This window comes from Typopeltis vanoorti, chromosome 8 (genome assembly GCF_054136105.1).
Source record: "Typopeltis vanoorti isolate ZY-2024b chromosome 8, IOZ_Tvanoo_1.0, whole genome shotgun sequence".
Classification (NCBI taxonomy): Eukaryota; Metazoa; Arthropoda; class Arachnida; order Uropygi; family Thelyphonidae; genus Typopeltis; species Typopeltis vanoorti.
In genome coordinates, this window is record NC_143556.1 from 142,880,733 (window position 1) to 142,905,172 (window position 24,440).

Sequence of the window (24,440 nt, forward strand, 5' to 3'; positions counted from 1 at the left end):
TTTTCTTTGGATCTTATGGCCAATCTCTTCTCATATTCAGTTTTGCCTTCCTCACCATACTAGTCACTCTCCTGGCCTGTGTGTTATATTCTTCATACATCTGTTCTTCACCTGTCTCCTTATATCTCTTCCATAGCTTCTTCTTCACATGCAGTTCCTGTTTAATATTGTTTGTCATCCCCTTTACTCCAAATTGTGTTCTCTTCTTCACTTGTGGAATACAGCTTACTACTGCTGCTAATAAATATTCCTTCACAATTTCTCAAGCACTAATGATATCCTGGCATTCCAATTCATCTCTCCATGAAACTTCCCCAAGTTTGATGTCTAAGACTATTATAATTACCCACCTTATAATTGCACATATGTTCACTTTTCGCTGATACTTCTGTATGTCTATTCATTTTCTTAGTCAAAACCACACCGCCACTCTCTCCAACTGTGGAAGAGATGTCATCTCAGTTATTATCAATTCTTCTGATGCTATGACCAAATCCAAAACTCTTGAACCTCTTGTTCCCTCTATTACATGTTGCCTAAGACATTTGTCCCTCAAGAATTCTAGAAATTCTATTCACTTATTGCTACATGCATCTTTTTCTCCCCAATTTATACTGATGTAGTTAAAATCTCCCATAACAATCATTCTTCTTGTACATGCCAAGATCAACTGTCCAAACATCACCTGGTCCCCACGATCTGTGCTCCTTGGTTTGTAGCAACATCCCACTAAATATCCTGTCTTGCCCACCTCTACCTCACACCATGTGCTTTCAAAATCATTATTGTCACAGTCTTCCCAAGCCTCCACTCTTGAAGGACATAAGTCATCACTTATCATCATAATCAGTACTCCACCACCACGCTTTCCCTTACTATAATCTTTAAAGGTACTTGTGGCGTGACTATAAACCAGCATTTCTCAACCTTTCTAAGGCCAAGGACAAGTAAAATGCCTAAAACAATTCTACGGACCACTAACTTATAGAAGCGTAGGTTGGGGGAGGGGGATTCGCCCCAGGCAACATTTTTTTTGGCATTTAAGAAATCTCGCCATACTGTCTATAAAACAGCAACTCAGTGATGAAATAGACTTCGAAAATTTTGTGAACAGAAAAGCAACAAAAATAACATTTTAAAATGTTGGAATTAAACTTTTACTTCAAAAATAAAAATAGTGTTTTTAATTTATTTCCTTATACATCGTTTTGATTTTTGGTAATTTTTTTTAAAAACCTAAGTAGAAATTACCAACATTTTGGAAAAACTGTGCCATTTATAACATAATAAATCTAAGAGCATGTTTTCAATACATGTGGAAACATAATTAATTTAATTGGAAGTAAACGATTAAAAGTGTATCATCACTGAACAATTCTTTAATTTTTATTAAACAAATACATAATATGATATAATTATGTTACTACTTACTTTTAATGAGATGGTTGAGTTTTTCGGCCCTTGCAGAGTAGCCAGCAGAGTTGCTGGCTACTCTGCAAGGGCCGAAATATTGGTCATTTTAGTCGAAATATTGGTCATTTTAGTCGAATATTGGTCATTTTAGTCGATCGGCACATACACCAAGAAGAATTCTGTATTTTGTTTTTATTTGAAGGTGCAATGAAAATCCTTTCTCACAAAGATAGCTTGTAGAAAACTGCATGACGATTTTCAATACTTCTTCACATAATTTGAGAAAATCACTGAAGTCGAGATCCAAAATCGAGCCAAACCAAGATCACGGAAATGCATTTTAAGTCCACTGAAACCTGAAAGCTCAATTAACTGTTCTTTTTTTCGATAACGAAAGGTTGTTATCGTGACTGCAAGCCTGAAATGGATCGCGACTCACAGAAATTTCTTATAAAAGTTATTCGGAAAATATGTTTCAAAATTTTGTTTTAGAGTTTTGAGGTGGTCACCAACCCTTTCCAGAAACTCAGAATCAGCAAATATATAATTTTCCACTAAAAAGGATGTTGGTAAAGGTGCAAATTATCTGTCTTTTACATAACTAATCCATAACATCAGTTTTTTCTCGAATGTCTTTATTTTGTGGTAGGCATCAAAAACAGTTGAAGAATTTCCCTGAAGGGAGAGATTTAGTTCATTTAATTTCGAAAATATGTCTGAAAGATAGGATAGTGTTAATAACCATGCTTCGTCAACAAGGAGTGATGCAAAATCAGAATTACATTCATTTATAAATAATAAAACTTTGTGCCTTAATTGAAATAACCTTGTTAGTACTTTGCCAGGAAGCCAGCGAATTTCAGAATGAAGTTTTATATATTCACTATCCATTTCATTGCAGAGTACTGAAAATAACCTGAAATTTAATGGTCAAGCTTTAATAAAAATTAACTGGCTCTACAGCGTTGCATAGCACAGTTTTAAATTCTGGTGGCATTCCTTTGGAGGCTAACGATTCCTTATGTAACCAATTCATATCTGAAGTTACTTCCTTGACCATAGAAACAACCCTACTATGCCTGCCTGTAAGGGTGCGAACTCCATCTGAACAGAAGCCTATACATTTTTCCCAGTGGATCCCTTTGTGTATTATGTAGTTATTCAGAGTGTGAAATATTTCTTCTCCAGTTGTTTGGGATGGCAAAGTTCTACAAAACAGAATATCATCATGAATGTTGTTATCATGCGCATATCTTACTTAGCATATTAACTGCGCATCATTTGTAACATCAGTAGTTCTAGTCTACTTGTAATGCATAATAAGGGCTCTGCTTAACTCTTTCGATTAACTGCGATTCTATGACACCTCCATATCATTAATTCTGTGACCGACAATGTCATTTGAAAGAGGAATCAAATCAACATCTTTTAGTAACTTGTTGCCAAACACAGTTTTCACCACATCTTTTATAGCTGGAAGTAGCAAATTTTCCCCAACAGAATGAGGGTTTCCCTGTTTTTGCTATGCGCACACTTAAGAGATAGAATGCTTCCAGTGCCTTGCTATTAATGGAACCCATGGCCGAAACTATATCTTTCCCATGATTTAATGCCCATAAGCATCACTGAAGAAATTCAATTGGTTTATTTTTCACATCACAATGTTTAGTTTCTAAATGTTATCGGAGTTTCACTGGTTTCATGCACTTATTCAAAAACACTTCATAACACAAAACACACTGAGATTTCTGCTCACATTCATCTCCACACCAAGTAAACCCGAATTCCAAATATGAACTGTTATATTTCCTACTGTTATTTTTAATTTGAACTGCTTGTTTCTTCTACTTTAATAGAAGAAACAAGCAGTTCAAATCATCACCTGTGTCATTTGCTTTTATTTTCAGTCCTAGTTCTAAGCCACTTTTTCAATATTAAAAACATGTTTCCAAAAAATATATAAATATATAAATACAGGGGTTAGCTCGCGACACACTTTGTCTAAGTATCACTAAGCACTTCTGAAGATATACTGAGCCTTGGTTGAAGGAAGGGAAACCTTCAATAATAAAAATCACTAAACAACAAGCAATTGGTTGAAATGTGGATAACACACATGTTCACTTCAAATCTGACAAAACAGCAAGGGATGGCAAAGTTCTACAAAACAGAATATCATCATGAATGTTGTTATCATGCGCATATCTTACTTAGCATATTAACTGTGCATCATTTGTAACATCAGTAATTCTAGTCTACTTGTAATGCATAATAAGGGCTCTGCTTAACTCTTTCGATTAACTGCGATTCTATGACACCTCCATATCGTTAATTTTGCGACCGACAGTGTCATTTGAAAGAGGAATCAAATCAACATCTTTTAGTAACTTGTTGCCAAACACAGTTTTCACCACATCTTTTATAGCTGGAAGTAGCAAATTTTCCCCAACAGAATGAGGTTTCCCTGTTTTTGCTATGTGCCCACTTAAGAGTCTCCATTTGATTTCAATAATTTTTACTTACTTATTCAATTTTAATTTGTTTTGTTTGGATAATTAAAAAATATATATTTATTTAATTAAGTCTACCTGCGGACCACCTGTCCCATCATTGGGAATCACAGGTTGAGAATATATTACACAATAACCACAGTAATTAACTTTAATGAAATGAAATTACAGATATTTCATACTGAAAATAACAGTATATCATCACCAATTAAAAACTGTTGCAGCCTGCTAGAAATTAATATTAATAAATAATATCTTTAATAATATTATATATCGATATTAATTTCTAGGACATGGCAACAGTAATCAACTCACTGCTGTATATACCTTGTATTTCCATTTCTTTGGTTTGCTTGTTTCAATGCACTGATGATATACACTTATTTTCAGTATGAAATATATGTACTTTATTTCATTAGAGTTAATTACCTATTTGTTTATTTGTAAGAATTGTCTTGCAAATGATATTTAAAATAAATTCTCTGAAATATCTGCAGATTGAATAGGTCTATAACCCCCCCCCCCCCCAAAAAAAAAATAAATAGATGATTATGTAACATATATGTGCCTTTTCTTTTAAATAATTTGAATCATTTTTTTCAAGATAATAATAATAATAATAATAATTATTGAGGCCTCCATGGAGTCAAGAGACTCATTGTAGGAAGTCCTTCCTGGGAAACACAAAGCTCATCATACCACTTCTTGAAGTCACTGACCATTTTCCTCCTCTCACCACTCTATCAGGCAATGCATTTCATGGTTACACCAACCTCCACACAAAGAAACCATTCCTCACCCTCTTGCCAACAGTTTCCTTTCATACTTTTCAGGGATGGTGCCTTGTCATCACTCCTTCCTGCTGCTCCACCAAGTGAAAGAACACTCCAATGTCCACCCTGTAACTTCCTCTCAACAGTTAAAAGTCTCAATTATATCACCTCTTCTTCTTCTATCCACCAAACTCTGCAGTCCACATTCCCTCAGCAGATCCTCATAATTAACATCGTACAGTCCTAAAACCATCATTGTTATCCACATCTGCACCCTTTCCACAGATAATTTATCCCTTCAAATCCTGGGGACCAAATTTGAGAAAAATATTCTAAGTGTGGTCTGATCAGGATCTCATACAAGGGAACGATAACTCTTCTATCTCTGCAGATGAGAGTCTTTTTCTCTAGGTTACCTTCACCACTTTTGCAATATGCCCCCATAATTTCAGTTTTCTATCGATCATCACCCCAGATATCTTGTCTCCCCTTTCTTCCTCCAGTAGTACAGCTCCTCCAATAGAGTATGCAGCCTCCCATCAATGTATCCCAAACTTCAAGACTTTTACATTTTGCTGCATTATACCGACACTCCCATTTATTTGCTCATTTGTCTAGCTTATGCAAATCCTCTTGCAGGGGTGACACATAAGCACTATTACTGATAACCCTTCCAGGCTTTACATCATCCGCAAACAACTAATATCCCCGTGCAATCCATTGATAATGTCACTGATATAAAGGTTGAACAATACAGGTCCCAGTACTGAGCCCTGTGGAACCCCCTCATAACTTTCTGCTTCCTTGATATTGCCCCACCACACACAACTCTCTGATAACTATCAGACAGCCAATCCTGAATCCATTTGACTAAGCTGACATTTAAACACGTGATGCAACTTAAATATCGGCTTATCATGTGGCACCCTGTCAAATGCCTTTGCAAAGTCCAAAAAAATGAGTGTATGCCTTTCCCTCATCAACTGCTCTTGTCAATTTATTATAAAAGGCAATGTAGGCAATGGGAGGAATTCAGTGAGTTAGATGTTACGGTATCTGACCTCGTTGCGTCAGGAGCAGGAGAATCTTGAGAGACAAGTAGTGTGATAGGTGAGAATAACAAGAGAAATATGAATGAAAACATAAGATTGGGGAGTGTGGAAGACTTGAATGATTGTGAAGATTTCAGAGATGGTCTTGATTGAAAGGATAAATGGGGAGTAAGAGTGACTAACTTGTAGAGAGAGAGAGAGAGAGAGAGATGAGTTGAAAGAAGAGGTGGAATGTTTGGGGGAATAAGATGAGAAGTATTAAAGATGAGAGTAGGTGAATGGATGAGATTAATGCAATGCAAAACAGAGGAGGAGTGAAAGAGAGTTATGGAAATGATAGAAGAGGAGAAAATAGAAACAGTAGAAGAGAGGGAATGAGAGAGAGGTATGGGAATTGATAGAAGAGTAGAGAATAGGAGCAGTAGAAGAGAGAACGAATGAGACAGTTATGGGAATGATAGAAGAGGAGAGAATAGAAACAGTCATAGACAGGAAGTAAAAAGAATGCAAGCGAGTGCTGGAACCAGGGATAGAGTGATGCCAAAACAGCAGGTAAGTAGGAGAACACTGAAAGAAAGGGTTAGGGGGGAGGAAGAGAGAGAGAGAGTGAGGGATGCAGGTGAGCAATCAAGGAACAGAGTGGTAAGAGGTGTGATATATGGAGACTCGATGATCCATGGTGTGCAAGATAGGATGCCAGAGGAGTGTTTGCCTGGAGGAATGATAGAAAGTGTGGCTATGGCAATTAAGCGCAGCAAAAGGGTGAATGAAATGATTGTGATGGGGTACAAATGACTTCAGTGGCAGTGGAAATCGAGTGGCAAGAGATCTGAGATTCATGCTTGAAGTTGTACAAAAGAAAATGCAGAGAGGAAAGATAGTGTGCGAGTTACCCATGTATGATAATGTGCATTCTACAAAAAAAAAAGAAAATCTGTTGTAATTTTAAACAAAAGAAGAAGCTGAAGTCACTGCTGAAATTACATTGGATATAAATTTTTGATACTAAAAAACACTCAGAATTGGAAACCAAATAATGCAGTTTAATATCATTTGTTATTCACAAAAAAAAAAAAAAAAAAAAAAAAAATGTGTTTCTAAAACTGAAATGTGACGATCCATATAATAGTATTTAACAAGGAAAGAAAACAAAAGGCCATATTTATTTCCATAAATATTATTTAAAAAATATAAATCTTTGAAATAATATTTTCAACGCAAATAAACATTTGAAAATTCGTGGGGGGGGGGATGCCTTTATATTGTCAGTAAGGTAAAAGAACATAAATTTGTCATGTTCCACTGCAAGGATTTTATTATTATTATTATTATGCGACATCTACAAGGAGTCTAAAGACTCATTCAGGGAGTGCACCAACGCCACAGTTCCATGTCTGTACCACTCAATCCACCAACTACTGTGAACCACAACTACCATCATCATCATCATCTATACCATCTACTGACCACCAATAGTATTTTCAAAGACAATCAAAAACATTCATGCAAATGGCAGGATTCAAACACACAGCTTTCGGGCTTGAGAGTGGATACACTAACCAGTCAACCAACTAAGCCAATATTTATTATTATTATTATTACTACTACTACGGGCAACTCCAAGGAGTCCTTAGAGTCATCAAGGGAGGCCCTAAACATCATGTCCACACAACTATTCCACATTCTCCCAGTATCTATCATATGTTGCCTTGAACTCATTCACTGTCATAGCATCCACAACAGACTCTGATAGCTTATTCCACTCATTTACCACTCTAAAAGTAAAGAACCCAGCTCTAACACCCTTAGTCCTCCCACCACCAGTCCTGATCTCAAAAATATACTCTGAATTAATCCTATAGAAACCTATCAGCAATTTGAATGTCTCAATCATATCTCCTCTTTTCCGCCTATCAATCAATTTCTGCAACCCACAAATCTTCAACCTGTTCTCATAAGGTTCATTCCATAGACCTGCTATCATCTTGGTCACTTGCCTCTGGATCCTCTCAACCTCCTTCCCATGAAGAAGAAACCTAGGTGACCAAATCTGGCCACAGTAGTCGAGATGAGGTCTTATCAAGGCTCGGTACAGAGGAACAATAACTTGCTTATCTCTGCTTGTCAAAGTATTCTTCAGCAACCAAGTGATTTGATGAGTTGATTTAACCACTTTTGCAATGTGCACCCCTAAACATCTCCCTATTCACCAACACTCCCAAGTCCCTGGCCTCATCAATCTCCTGGAGTACAGTTCCACCAATGTGGTATACTGTTGCTAATCTTTCCACCCCAAATTGCATAACCTTACATTTTGTCACATAAAATTGACATCCAATTTCCTTAGCCCAGAACTCCAATCTATCCAAGTTTTCCGGCAAGATTTTGACATCTTCTGCATTCACTATTGCCCTACCCAACTTTGCATCATCAGCAAACAAATGAACTGTTCCTCTTAGATCCTTCCCTATATCGTTAATGAACAAAGTAAACAACAGTGGTCCAAGAACAGAACCCTGCGACACACCACTAGTCACAGGCTGTCTTTTGGACTCTACAATTGAATAAACTGCTCTTTGATATCTCTCCATCAACCACCCTCCTATCCATCTCACCAACCCTCTATCATGCACTTATATCCCATATGTTGTAGTTTACAGATTAGAATTCCATGTGGTATCCTGTCAAAGGCCTTAGCCAGGTCAGGCAGTATCACTGTAAACCAATTACCCTTATCTAGTTCAGCCATCACTGTGTTATAAAACTTGAGCTAGTTACAGAGGCATGATCTACCTTTCACAAAGCCATGCTGTCCCCCATGCAGTATCTCATTTTCATCAATCCATTCCTGTATTTTTCCCTTGACTACTTTCTCCAAGACCTTGACAATGACTCCTGATATGCTGATCGGTTGGTAATTTACAACAGTAGTCTTGGATCCTCCTTTATGCAGTGGAACTATTTTCCTCATTTTCCACACCTTCAGAACTAAACCAGACCCGAGACTCAGATTAAACAACATGGTCAAGGGCACTGATAATTCTTTAGCCGCTTCACGTAAGACCTGTGCCAGTATACCATCCAATCCCATAGATGTATTCACATTAAGGTTCTGTAATAGACTATTCATCTCCACTTTATTCTCCACAATTCCCGTATAAACTAATGGTTACTTCATTCTTTCAATGTCACCACCTGGATGATATACTCTTTCAAAGTGCTCTGTAATTCCACTATATCGACTGATTGAGTGACCTCCTTGCCATCGGCATTCCTTAAAATCATTCTGCCGTGTATAGTTTTTCTTTTATTTGCAGCATATTGAAAGAACTGTTTGGGATTCTCTTGAGTTTACATAGCTAGTTTCCTTTCATAATCAGCTTTTGCTTTTCTTACCACACTCGTTACCCTTCTGGCCTGCACTTTATATCGTTCGTGTGCCTGCAGATCACCTTTCTCATTAAATTCTCTCCACAGTTTTTTTTTTTTTTTTTTTTTTTTTTTTTTTCCCGCTCAAGCTTAATGGTGTTATTCATCCATTTAACCCCTACTTGTTTTACTATTCGGACCCTAGGCATACAATCAGCCATAACCTCCTGTAAATGCTCCTTGACCACTTCCCATGCTCTATCGACATCCAGCCCTTGCAGTTTTACATGCCATGGCACTGAACCAAGCAATCTCCTAAGTTTGTTATACTTGCCAGCATGGTAATTCCACATATACCCTGTCTTAATCAAAAATTTCACACACCTTCAGCCACCTCCCAGTGATCACCTTATGATCACTCTCACCAATAGGTGGCAATATGACATATTCATTACAGTCAAATTCTCAGATGCTATTACCAGGTCAAGCACTCTCAAACCCCTAGTATTTTCCATTACATGCTGTCACAGATAGTTATCCCATAATAACTGCATAAAATCCAATTCCTTTCCCCATGTGTTCTCTCCTCCTTCCAATCATTGTTACCCGAGTTGAAATCTCCCATAATAATTACCCTCCTTCCATTCATTTCTTTTATTTGCTTATGCATACTATCTCCACCATCTATTCCATCACCTGGTCTATAGCAGCACCCAACTGTATATTTTGTTCTGCTAGTCTCAATCTCACACCAAATAGCCTCAAATGAACTCTTTTCACTATCCTACAATACAACTTCTATTCTCCTTGGCTGCAGTTCATCAGTTATCATCAATAACACTCCTCCCCCATTTTATTCTCTCTGTCCCTCCTAACCATAGTATAACGTACACATTCTATCCCACTAACTATATCATCTACTGTCAGCCATGTTTCACTAATGCCAATAACCTGTGGCCAGGAAGAGCCAACCAAGGCCAAAAATTGTTCCTTTTTGTTCCTAATACGCCTGGCATTAGTATACATGAAATGCAGAGGTCCCTTTGTCCCACCCCTATCTTGACGTGTTATTCTAACTATTCCATTCTGATTTCTTGTCCTTAGTACTGGCTCGGGTACATTATATGCATTCTTACACTCAACTGTCTCACTGATGTCTGCATATCCAATTCCCCCCCCCCTCCTTGATGGTTCTAGTTTTCCTGGTTCTGCACATCCATTTTCACTTCATTCAGCAACACATTTTCCAGTCTCCGCACACCAAATCCATTCAAATGCAGGCCATCCTTCTTGTACAAATCCTTTAGCCCATCAAACTCATTCCACATGTCCACAAATTCCACACCGCACCATCTGCATAACCTGTGATAAAGTCATTTGCAATTATGGCCCTCCTTCTAAACTCCTCTCTGTCATACCGTGGCAACAGACTCATCATCCTAACTCTGTCACTCTTTTCTTTCACTACTTTTAACAATACTTTCAAGTCCTCTCTCATAAAAAATTTATCTCTTTTCATACCGTGGCAATAGACTCACCATCCTAACTCTGTCACTCTTTTCTTTCGCTATTTTTAACAATACTTTCAAGTCCTCTCTCATGAAAAATTTATCTCCTTTCAATTCATTCGTACCCACCACAACTATCAATTCTTTCACCCTCTGTTTTTGCACTGTAATACTCTCACTTACAACCTTAAATTTTGCACCCGGAATGTATGATTTAGTTAAACTCTCATCTATCACACCACTTACTAACGAGTCACCGTACAACACTCTTTCCTTCATTTCTGAAACTCTTACACTTATTTTTCCTTTCAAACTCTTGCTTATTTCCATTAGCCGAGGCACTCTGGAAAGAGTTTTGGAGCTGCTCCAACTGCCACTTTGCACTGTGTATTACTCCGTGAAACCATGCTTATCTCACTCCTTACAACTAATTCCTCATTTTTTTCATTGTTTAAACTATTTTCTCTCTGTGTATAATTACTTTCACTCTCTCTTTGATCACCGCTCTCATTGCCATCTTGTACAACACTGCAGTTTCATATCAAGTCACTATTTTCATTCACATTCTGGCTTTCTTCTACCACAACAATCTCACGACCTGACATATACTTCAATTCCTCACTTTCCTTACACTTTCTGCACAGTCTTCCACCACTATCATTGTCCATCCAAACTCCAGCCTTTTATTTAAAGAATAAAAGATAACAAATTTACTACTACTAAACAGATTCATTGCAATGGCTGATCTGTGATCTCAGGATAGATTATTTATTTTTGCACATGTCAAATTCATTTTTATTTTTGGGAAGAGAAACAATAAATAAATTGTGCAGCAAAATAAGGTCAAACATCACAGGACAGTAAGGGAAATTCCAAGTAAATCAATACATGTAAAGACAAGTAATACAAAGGTCCTCCCCCCCCCCCAGTTAATCTATTAATGGCTTTAAAATTGCCATTAAGGGATTAATAGCAAGGGAGGGTAATTACATGATAAAAGGTAGAATGCCAATGAAGAATCCAGAAAAGATTTGCTAACCACCTTTGCAAATCTTTGGAATGTAGAATACAAGGACATTGAGAGAGTAAATTGCAAAGCCTTGTGAATAGGAGGAGGAGGGGGGGGTATGAATGGGACATATAAACTAGTCAAGGATTGTTATCAGTTTGACAGTGATTTTTCATAAAATGGGAAAGGGGGATAGAACAAGAGGCCATCGCTGGAAATTGTATAAGGAGGGTGTGAACAGAGAAGTGAGAAGCAGGTTCTCAGCATGGAGAGTGGTTGATGAGTGGAATGCACTGCCTGATTGTATTGTGATTGTAGACACATTGAATCAATTTAAGGCATGGTCGGATGAGCACTGCATGTGATAGTGTGTACCTCCCATGATGAGTAACTGACTCAACAGTGGTCAGATGTTAATAATAATATCTCCAACAAAGACCAAATTTTCTCTTTTCATTTTGTCAGCTGCCTTCTACAATGCTTCAAAAAATTCCTCCATTTCTTCCTTTTTAGAACTTTTATGAGACCATAGGGACAAATAAGTGTTATTGTCCAGTGTCCCATTCTGATATTTGTACATATCACTCTACTTGATATTGTCTGCTATCCAAGAAGATTATTCTTGTGTTTATTATTATTATTATTATTACCCAAGACTCCATGGTGTCAAAGACTCACCTGGGAGGTCCTTTTATCATACACACACAGCTCATCATACCATGCTTTAAACACACTCATTATCTGCAGACACCACATTCTCTGGCAAGGCATACCAATCATTCACAACTCTGAATGAAAAAACTGCTTCTCACTCCCCTACTCACACCCTCTTTATACAGTTTCCAGGGATGACCTCTGGTTCTCCCCAGATCGCGCACTATTTTCTGTAAAAGCATTCCTGTTGTGTCCCAATTTACGATTATTAGGCTTTCAGCAATCCTTACATGTGAAACTCTACTTGTCTTTGTCCAAATCTTATTTATATACAAGATATCACCCAAATACAAATATGCAAGCTTCTTCTTCTCCCCTTAGTGTCCCTAAATATTGATTTTATACTGTGCCTTTCAGAACATTTAGTTTAAGATATAAAATTCAAAAACAAGGAGCAATTACCAAAATATGTCTGAGTGTGAAACTAATATGCAGTCATGACCTTTATCTCGTAACTTAACAAAATCCCCTCCCCTGCGTGATTAGGTTCGTACATTGTTACAAGTGGTGCATTGAGCGGCAATCTCAGACAACTGTATTTTCAATGAACAAAAGTTTATTGAACTCTTAAACATGGTACAATTCATTCTTTATCAAATAAAACTCAATTCAATACTAAAAATATATAACACAAATTTTCACTAGCTAAACACAAGTATTAGGTTAAGACCCTACATGAGAATTGTGATCATTTTGCTATAACAGATTCTATACATACAAACATGTATAATCCTAGAACTAGTTGATCCTTTGTCTAACCCCTTACTGGTTTGATCACGCTATAATTCTGTATTTTCTAGGACATATATAATCAGTTACTCTAATTTTCTCACTAAGACAATATGGATTAAAATTATCCTTTCGCTGAGCTAATACACACTTTTAATTTAAAACTCTCTTAATTAAAATACAATGTACATGCATAAATCTCTAGGCATGAATACGAATTAATTAATAGTAACAAGCTCATTTTTATTCTAGTTTGACATGTACTAAAGTCCTAGTATAATTCTCATTAATCCTTACAACTGTTCAGTAATTGAACAATGACTACAGTTACATATGATCTGAATTGACACGAGATTTTACAGTAGCTTTTGACTTGTGTCTTCTACACTGGTCTCTACCTTTTTCCAATATTTTACCTTCCTAGGACGAAGTCTTCTATAACTTATCACTCCTAAGTTCTTTTGGCACTAAGATGGGCTTTCACAATCTTTATCTTACATTCTTCAATTAAGAACATACATAGGATCATCTACTCTATGGCTGTGAAATTCACCACGTGGGCACTGACTCCTTTATAGAATTTTCTTTCTCTTGTTACGATCACTGGACGATGAAACACACTAACATTATCTTCTCTCTTTTTAACTAAACGGCATTCCTCGTTTCTTATAATAGGAACACGGAACAGAAATCCCGCACACTTTGTTTCCTTATTGTGTCGGATGGAGAAAACTCCTAACTCATCACTCAGGAAAACCGCGTGAGACCTATACGAAGAGTCGTGAAGAAAACTCTGAGGAAAAAGCCTAGTGGAGGGCGTTCCTAACCCTTTTATACGATGACCCCTACCACCTTCTTCAATTTCTTTTCTTTTCCCCTTACCGGAGTCAATTTCACTGACCAATTAGAGTGGCGTTTTTCTGCCAAAACATCATGCGGTCCGTGTGCACGCGACTGACACGTGATGAAGTCTCAATTTGGGAATTATGACCTTGAGCTTTGGTTTTTGTTTAAGCTAACCTCTATGTTATCTATACTAAATTAATCCCCTTTTCAAAATTTTCTAAGAATTAACTCGAATCTTTAATCTCTTATTTTAAATTTAAAAGCTAGCCTCTCACATACGAAATCCTATGACTAATCTTCTTTGCTTTACTTAACCTTATTTTATCATATCACAACTGTAATAAATTTCCCTTGCTTTTTTTTTTTATTTAGTTCAACAAACAATTTCAGCTATATTTTTCACTTGGATGCAAGCATGTTTTTCTTTCTTTTTATTTTTTGTATTCATTACTTTCAAAGGCTCTTAATGATGTCTGCTTAGGAATGAGCTTGCTTACTTAGTTATCTATACAGGTTTTTTTTATTTCTTCTCTTGTCACATCATGATAACTGAAATTTTCACATTCTTAAGTTATCAGGGTGTAACACTCCAGCATTGATCCTATAAGAACCCCTTAATAACTTGTAGAACTTCTCTATCGTATCTCCCATTTTCCTCCTGTCCACCAGACTCTGCAAGTTGCATCTTCTCAATCTTTCCTCATACTCGACATTCCAGAGGTTAGAAACTACCTTAGTCAGTCATCTCTAGACCTTTTTCAATATCTCTTCGTCCTTCTGAAAATGAGGTGACCAAATCTCAGCATAATACTCCATGTGTGGCCTAATCAAAGCCTTATACAATGGAACAAGAATCTCTCTACTTCTACAAGTCAGTGTCCTCTGCATCATTCCCAGAATTCGTTGTTGTCCTCACAATTTTGGATCATTATCCATTATCAACTCTCAAGATCTCTTATTTCTTCCACCTCTAATAATATATCCCCAAAAAGCGTAAATTCTACATCCAATCTTTGTTTCTCAAATCTTAATACCTTTCATTTCGCAACACTGAACTATCATCCCCCACTACCGTGCCCATTCACTCAATTTATTCAAGTCTTCTTGTAAAGCCACAACATCTTCTCTTTGCATCATCTGCAAACAACTGAATATCTCCATCCAAATCTTCACCAATATCATTAATATAAAAATTAAACAGTAATGGCCCTAAAACAGACCCCTGAGGCACAACACTGGTAACTTTCCTTTTCCTGGATATCACTCCCACATACACAACTTGTTGATACCTATCAGATAGCCAGTCTCCAATCCAATGCACCAATCTAATATTCAACCCCATTCGCTCAAGTCTGACTATCAACTTATCATGTGGTAATCTATCAAAAGCCTTGCAAAATCAAAGTATATTACTGTGTATCCTTCTCCTCTGTCCAAGGAAGCAGCCACCTTATTCTAACAAGTAAGTAGATTACTAAAACATGACCTCCCTTTAACAAATTCATGCTGTCCATCAAATATAATACCATTGTTTTCAACCCAATTCTGGATCCTAGTTCTCACAAGCTTCTCCAACAACTTAACAACAACACCTGACACACAGATAGGCCAATAGTTTGATGCTTGAGTTCTATCACCTCCTTTATGAAGTGGCACAATCTTTGATCTCCTTCCACTCCTCAGGAACTTGACCCAGTGCAAGACTTATATTAAAAAATATGTCAAGGCTGGCGTCAACTATCTGGCACATTCCTTCAGAATAGGTGGTGATATATTAGCAAATCCCACAGCCTTATTTACATCTAGTTTGCTCAATTCCCCTTACACCTCTTGCTCACTTACAGTCAATCTCTCTTCCCCATCATTAACTGCTTTCAATCTCTCCATGAAGTCACATTCCACAAGATAGCTATAGGCCTGATTAGTCAGTTATGCCGGTTCCGAGCCTGGATAAAATTTGGGGGGCTAAGATGGTGCCATTCCTCCCCGTAAAAGGGACTCACACCATTGTATCATCATACAAAATTATTATTATTATACCAACCAAGTAACCAGCCTTCCCTGGTCTTTGTAATCCTCATGGAATTGGTTATTTCCACTTCTCTTATGGGGCCTGCATAAGCCCCTTTTTTTCTGTATCGCATGCTTAATCATTTTATTCATCCATTTCACACCTACCTTATTAAACCTTCTCACCCTTGGAATACATTTAGACACTGCATGTACTGGGGGTGCTTAAGGGTCAAAGCTGTATAACTGAGAGGAGACCTCCACATGGCATTTAAAGGAATGCGGAGAACCGACCAGGGCTTCTGACCTAATGTCCAATCCTCACCTTCTCGTGGTGCACCCTGTTGAGTATCTACTTGGATACTGAATGGACGAGGATGGGCTGGCAATTTGGGATTTAGCCGACCAAATTGTATTTTTATTGGTTAAACCAAAATATAGAATGATGGTACAACATGACAAAATTTCCTGCCGGCTGGGGCATCGACCGGTTAAACAAGGCCCCTGTTGTTTTCACCAGGGAACCAGGACGAACAGCGAAAAGTCAGCTACTGGAACAAATCTGAACATAAACCCCAACTCAACATCACCAGAGTTAAAGATTGGTACTATCAACATAAGAAGCCTGAATGGCAAAGAAATGGAGCTAGCTGAGGAATTAGATAAGTACCAGATCGACATAATAGGGGTGACTGAAACAAAAAAGACCAAAACTGGTGAGATCTTTCTGAGATAAATACAAAATGTTATATTAAGGCAATGACAATCAAGGAAAAGAAGGAGCAGCCATAATATTCAACACAAAATACGAGGCTAATCTTCTTGAATGGCAGTCAGTCTCAAGTAGAGTAATGTGGGCAAATATGAGAATGGGGAACTGGACAATGAGACTTATTTGTCTTATCTAAATAGCAGAGTAGGAAATGATTGTGAGACATACAAAAATATTTTGGGAAAATTTGGAGAAAAGAGCAAAGCTAATAATAATGGAAAATATCTGTTGGATTTCTGCTCAGGACATGGACTGGTTATTACTAACACCATGTTCCAACATAAAAATGTGCACAAATTCACATGGAGAGAAGAGGCTAGGAATAAGAAAAGTCTCATTGACTATGTTATTGTTGATAGTGATGTTTTCTCCCTAGTGCAGGACACCAGAGTGTACAGAGGATTTGAAATTGGAAGTGATCACTATTTAGTCTTGAGCAGGATAAAATTGAATTTCACATTGAAAAGAATAACATGTAAGAAAGTTTTAAAGCGAATAAAAGTTGAGCAGCTCTCAGATGTGAACTGTAGATTAAAATACACAAAGATTATTGAAGAAAAAATGAAAGAGTTTGAGAACAGGAATCAAACCTTGGAGATTCAGTGGCAAACTCTGAAGAAAACATTGATTTATTCTGCCAGAGAGGCATGTGGTGAGGTTGTGTGTAAGGATAAAAAAAATCAGAACTCCCTGGTGGACACAGGAAGTTAAAGAGGCAGTGAAGGAAAAGAAGAAAGTATATCAAAAGTTCCTGTCAAATAAGTCAGCTTGTGCTCTTGGAGAATATAGAGACAAATGCAAGAATGCTAAACACTGTCTAAACTAGCTAAACAAAAGTCATGGGAGGACTTTGGCAAGAATATAGAAAATAAATATCAAGAAGGTGGCAAAATATTCTGGAAGTTGTTGAAGAAGCTTAGAAATGGAGGAAAGAGTCTGTAAAAGGAGTTAGAGATCATAAAGGTGACATGAAAATGGGAGAAAAAGATATCCTTGAAGTATGGAGTAATTACTTTGAAAAACTGCTAAATGAAACAAGCAGTGATGACAGCACAGTGGTAAAAAACACTGATCAGGCATGCAGTCAGGAATACATATCCATACTTGAAGTAGAAAAAGCCATCAAAGGCTTGAAATGTGGAAAGGCAGCAGGAGTAGATGATATTCGGCCAGGAATGCTGAAGTATGGTGGTATAAGAGTCTTACAGTGGCTGCACTGCATAGTTCAGAAAGCCTGGACAGAGGGACGAATTCCCGATGATTGGAGTAGAGCTCTCATAGTACCCATATATAAAAAGGGAAATAAAACTGCATGTGAGAATTACAGAGGTATTTCCCTACTGAGTGTTCCTGGCAAGATCTATGCAAGTATACTTGAGAAAAGGTTGAGAAGAATTGTGGAAGAAAAGCTTGGTGAAGAACAAGCTGGATTCAGGCCAAATAGAGGCTGTCAGGATCAGATCTTCAATTTACGACAAATAGTCGAGAAAGCATGGGAATATAACAAAGATCTATATTTAAGTTGTGTCGATCTGGAAAAGGTATATGACAAGGTGCCAAGAGAGAAGCTCTTCAATACGCTGCAGTTATATGGTGTCAATGGGGCATTATATCAAGCAATACTCGGTCTTTATTTGAGTTGTAAGTCAGCAGTTAGAATTGAAGGAAATACAGGAAGATGGTTTAATGTTAAATCTGGTGTGAGACAAGGATGTACATTATCCCCTCTGTTATTCATTATCTATATGGATCACATTATGAAGGAAAGTGGTATTAAACATGATGTCAAAATTGGAGATGTTAATGTCAGCTCTTTGCTTTATGCAGATGATGTTATACTTCTAAATAAATCCGCAACAAGTCTGCAAGATTCTCTGACTAAATTGAATAGCTGTTGTAATAGATATGGTATGAAGGTCAGCAATAAAAAGACAAAGACAATAAAAATAGGCAGAATTATTGAAAATATCTACTGTGTTGTAAATGGAGAACCTGTGGAACATGTCAAACATTTCAGCTATTTAGGCACAATTTTTACTGAAGATGGTAAATTAAATATAGAAATAGACAACAGAATCAGCAAAGCTGGTATGGTGGGAAGTCAATTGAATAAATTCATATGGAATAAGAGAGAAATTAGTCGGAACACTAAATTAGCTGTATACAAGACTGTATTCAAACCAGTTTTAACTTATGGATCTGAGAGCTGGGTCAGAAGTAAAACACTTGATCAAAGACTAGAGACCACAGATATGAGAGTCCTGAGAAAGATTATAGGCGTGAACAGATGGCATCAATGGCAATATCATATTAAAAACAAGGATATTAGGAAAGAACTTGACATTGTCAGCATCCAGGAATGCGTTAGCAGAGCTAATCTCAGGTAGTATGGTCACTTAAACAGAATGGGCGAGGAAAGATTAGCAAAACAAGTGTTCTCTGCCAGGTTGGCAGCAAAATGACCCAGAGGAAGACCAAGAAATAGGTGGATTGATACAGTACAAAGTGCTTTAGACGATAGAAATATAAGATCTGATAATGTTGGAGTCTTTACAAGTAACAGACTGATTTGGAGGAAAATAGTAGATAGGAAATTAATAATGATGTAATTTTTTTCATGTAGTACTATCATATCCTGTACACCCCTTGAGGGTACATGGTAGGAATTTGATGATGATGACCCGTGGAATACATTTAGACACTGCATGTACTAGATAGTTTTTGAAACCCCCCCAAGCTGCATTGATCACTTTCCAGCTAATTCCTCATTCCATGCTACACCTGCAAGCTGTCTCCTCAGCTCTTTCTAATCACCCCCCCCCGTAGTTCCACATATACCCTTTTCTTACAGAGGTCCTCACACTGCTGGCAACCACCCAGGTAATCACCTCATGGTCACTCTCATCAATTAGTGGACGATTTCACATCTCATTTATAATTATATCCTCTGATGAGATGACCAAATCCAAGATCCTCAATCCTCTGGTGCCCACTGTTACATACTGTCTGAGGTAGTTATCCCTCAAAAACTCAAGAAACTCAGTTTCTTTACTTCCAGTTGCTATCTCATCATTCAAGTCTATATTGCCATAATTAAAATTGCCCATAATGATCACTCTTTTCTTATTTGCTTGACTGATTTGATTATACACTTCATAGTCACTACCATCTAGATTTCCTGATCTACAACAACATCCAACCAAGTATTTTATTCCATTCACCTCTATCTAACACCATACTGCCTCAAAACCACTAGCACTATTTCCCTCTTACATCTCTACTTTGTATGGACATAACTCTTTCTCTATCATCAATAGCATCCGCCTCCCCTTTTTACCCTTTCTATTCTCATGAAACACATCATATCCTTCCATCTCTATTTCTGTCAGGATGTCATCCTCATCTCGCCATGTGTCAGTTATTCCAGCAATTTTTGGGTGAACGGAAGTGGCGGTAGCTGGTGAAAATTTTAAGTGGGGGTGCTGCATATACAAAATAAAAAAAAAATTATTTTTTTCCTAATCAGTAACCAATTTATTAATAAATAAATTTGCATATTAAAAAATTACTTTATTAAAATATTTCACCCTCACACGAACACAACAATAATAAATGTTTCCTATCTCACAAATTGTGCGTGCATGCATACAATTTATCTGTAAGCGACACTGCCCAAACGGCCAGTGTCAGAATCACTTGTAACATGCAATGACAAGCGCAAGCAAATATCGGCAAGTCTAGCTGCAATTGGCCAAACGCGATACTTTTGACACTGCGTTAGATCGCAGTGCATTTGTTTTGTGTAAAGATAATTGAAAAAATATAATTATTTTCATATTTTCAACAGTGCCATTCATCATAATTCAGCCTTGTATCTATAATAAATAAATATGTTATTTTAACAAAATAAAATTAGATTTACAAAAAATAGTTTACCCATATCACGAACACACACCAATAATAAAAGTTTTGTATCTCACAGCAATAACGCAAGCAAGCATAAGATTAATCTGTAAGTGACACTGACCAAACGATCAGCGTTGCTTGTAACATGGAATGACAAGCACAAACAAATATCGGCGAGTCTGGCTGCAACTGGTCAAATGTGATAATTCCGACACTGCATTAGATCGCAGTGCATTTGTTTCATAATCTAAAGCATTAATTGAACAATTCCAATTATTAACTATTCAATCAATGTCAAAACATAAGCTTAACCTTTAACAAGTTGTATTGCATTTATATAATGTTTTAAGCATTGTTATTATTTATAAACACAAACAAAATTTATTTTTTTTCATTTTTCCTTGGGATGCTGCAGTGTCGCAGTGCTTATGTACAAGCCACCACTGGTGAACAGACTCAATTAGTGCAACCATTTCATCTGCCTTGTTTCTTACACTTTTAGCATTTGTATACAAACACAACAGCTCATTCCTGAATGTATAGCTAGTTCCACTGATGCCACTCATTCGATGTGATCTCTCCATGCTCGACTGGGGCATGGAGAGATCACATCGAATGAATGGTATTTCCCTTTCTGCTTATTCATTTTAGAACCCTCTTCAATTTCAACTGTTTCCTCTTCATCCCAGGTCTTCCCATTCCTTTCCTGTGTACACATGCTCTCACATCCTCTTGGAGCATCTACCTTTCTCATGCTGTGTACCCCTGTCCACCCTGAGCTTCCTCATTTCCCTGTTCCTCTTGCACACCTATTCTCTCATTTTCCATACTCGTGCCACTCACTTACTCATTCACAACTACCTCTTCAATTTCTCCAGCTCTTCCACATCACTTCCCACTTGATCTGATTCATTCTCTGTACTCACTTCTCTACCTTCCAGCAGCAGTCTCTCCAAGCGACTCACACCATAACCACTCAAATGCAGTCCATTGCTCTCATACAGTTCACTTCGTCCTTCAAACTCATTCCACACATTAACAAACTGTACTCCCCTCTCCTCACACATTTCAGCCAACATATCATTCATAATCCTTGCACTCTACCTCATCTCACCACAGTCATACCTAGGCAACACGCTTACTACCCTTCCTGTGACACTATTCTCTTTTATCCGTTTAAGAAGCCTCCTGATATCCATTCTGATGGCCTCTTTGTCCTCTGTCAAGTCATTCGTAAGTAGTAAAACAATCCCTCCTCATATCCAATGCCTAAATCACTCTACACGTTTTATAGCCTGGAAAACATATCTTGTGCATCCTCTCATCCAGCACACCTTTAATAATGGAGTTGCCATACAACGCCACTCGTTCATCTTTCGTTAACTCTTTCGTACCTCCTTGATTTGTTTTAATCGTTTTCATCTGAATTTTCTGAATTTCACTCTTCATCCATTTCATCTCTTGCCTCATCCAACCCAATTCAACTTTCGAATCTTGCTTCATGTTCTCTCTATCATTCAATCTTTCTAATTTTTGTTTTCTAACTTTCTAATTAATGTTGAATAATATAGCTACTTCTTTGTTCTGATTATTATTGCATGAATATAACATTTTGTATTTGTTGCTTAGAAAAATCTCACCTGTTTTTGTGTTGTTTGTTTCAGTCACACCTATCCATTTGGTACTCATTCAATACTTCTGCTAGTTTCATTTCTTTATTGTTGATGTTGAGTTGGAATTTGTTCCTGGATTTGTTCCAGTAGCTGGTTCAGGGCCTTGTTTAACTTGGTGATGCTCTAGGCGGCATAAAATTTTGTTACATTGTACCATCATTTTACATTATGGCTTAAGTCAATAAGAATACAATATAGTCGGTTAAATCCCAAACTGCCGGCTCATCCTCATTCATTCACTATTTAGGTAGATACCTAACAGGGTGAACCATGAGAAGGTGAATGCTGAAAATTAGGTCAGAAGCCGCTATGGCTCTCCACATTCCTTAAAGGCTAAATGGAGGTCTCCTTCCAGTTATACAGCTTTGACCCTTAAGCACCCCTTAAAAATTTTCTTATATGTTAAATATGTATAATATTTAATAAATATTTAATTAGTAATAACAATTACTAATTTCACTGTGTAAACAGAATTAGTGCCTTTTTGGGGCTTAAAGACAAAAGTATAAATGCATTGATCAGAAAGTTGATTAATAAAAAACTTTTACCAGACAAATAAGTAAAATCTTGCTAACCAATAAACATACAATCATGTGGCATATATAAACTGTCTATGGTTAACTACAGAAGGTAATTGTTGATGAAATTCAAATCTCTAATGTTAATAGATTTAATAACCAATTTCCTCATTTCACTCTATATTAGTCCTTAGTTTTCATTCTTTTTTAGCCTTGAATAAAACTTTTTTCTACAATAAGGCATGGCTGAAAAGTTCTCATAATCACATGTATGGTTGGTCAGCCCATCTCTATCTTTCCTCTCATGCTCAACAAATAAGTTCCTTCTTTCTCACCTCAAATCCATGGTGAGAAATCTCTCCTATGTAGGCTGAACCCAAAAGCATGGGATTCTATATACCCTGGGTATTTGGAAAAGGTTAGTTATCTTTAGGAAAACTCAGGAGGCTGCAAACAGTTTGAATCAGTTTAAAAATTACTCTGATGTTGCAATCTGAAGTTCGGTCTTGATATGATCAGCACTTCTTATAACAGAAACTTGATTCTTTATTTCTGAGAAGGATGGTTGAGGCACGAGGATAATATCCTGCATGCATAAGTTTATGAACTACACAAGTAAGTTTATCAAGAGTAACACCACTGTCAGACCTTTTAGTGATGAGAACATTAAGAAAATGGAGTGTTCCATATTTTTCAAGCTCTAACGTAAAATTTGATAGTGAATTTGTAAGAAGTAAGAGAATGAAGAAATTGCTACATGCTTGGGAGGTCATGTTTCCAAATAACAAAAATATCATCCATGTCTCCACCAAATTTTAATGAATAATAAACTCCTGTTGTTACTGAACATTTTGGTCATAAAAAAATTTCTATTTAAATAAGACTTGTATTGTAAATACATAATGGATGTGTGTCACTTTTTAAATTAATTTGTTTCTTAGTACACCTTCTTTGAATATGTCCTTGTACTGAGGAAAAAAATATGTGAGCCAAGAAATCCTAAACTGCAAATTTTAAATCACCATATATACTTTTAGCAGTGTGATACATGGTTCACTAAGAAGTTTTATTTCTATTCTTCTTGAAGATGGTGAGTGCAGTCGAACTACCAAAATGAAGTGTCATGTATAGATACAATATGTTAATAAAATCTAAAAAACGCAAAAAAATAGTAAAAAACAAGTAATAAAATAATGCATACCTCATGAATATAAGCCACTTCTCCAGCAGAAGGACGAATAAATTGTGGTACACCATCATTGGTTGAAACATCTCCAACTACGACTAGTAACTCGCCCTCAACATGAAGGGGAGGATTACCTCGATCTGTTGCTCTAATAATTAAACTATAAGGTTCTGTTCGACCTTTTCCTGACAAGGCTCTAATTACTCTTACAACACCTGTTTGAGTGTCAATGGCAAAGAACCCTGAAAATTGAAATATAAATATCAGTAACTGCTATCTGAATGCCCAGAATTTTTTTTTTTTTTTATTATTATGTTTCAACTTTTGTTAGAAATACCATCATTCATATTATTTTTTGTTCAGATTCCATCACAATGTTCAAGATTCATCATTATCACAGGAGATGCCCCTGTAATTCACAAAGTACTTATTACAGCTTTCCTTAAAGTCAT

At 36.9% G+C, this 24,440-nt stretch overlaps 1 protein-coding gene across 1 annotated transcript in view; it reads right to left on the reverse strand.

Annotated features, from left to right (window-relative positions):
• Cad74A (cadherin 74A) overlaps window positions 1-24,440 on the reverse strand; it is an 850,889-nt gene that overhangs the window by 365,847 nt on the left and 460,602 nt on the right. Inside the window, exon 26 of the mRNA XM_090396473.1 lies at window positions 24,004-24,230. Coding sequence (XP_090252599.1) covers window positions 24,004-24,230 — 227 coding nt within the window. The remainder of the gene's footprint in view (window positions 1-24,003; window positions 24,231-24,440) is intronic.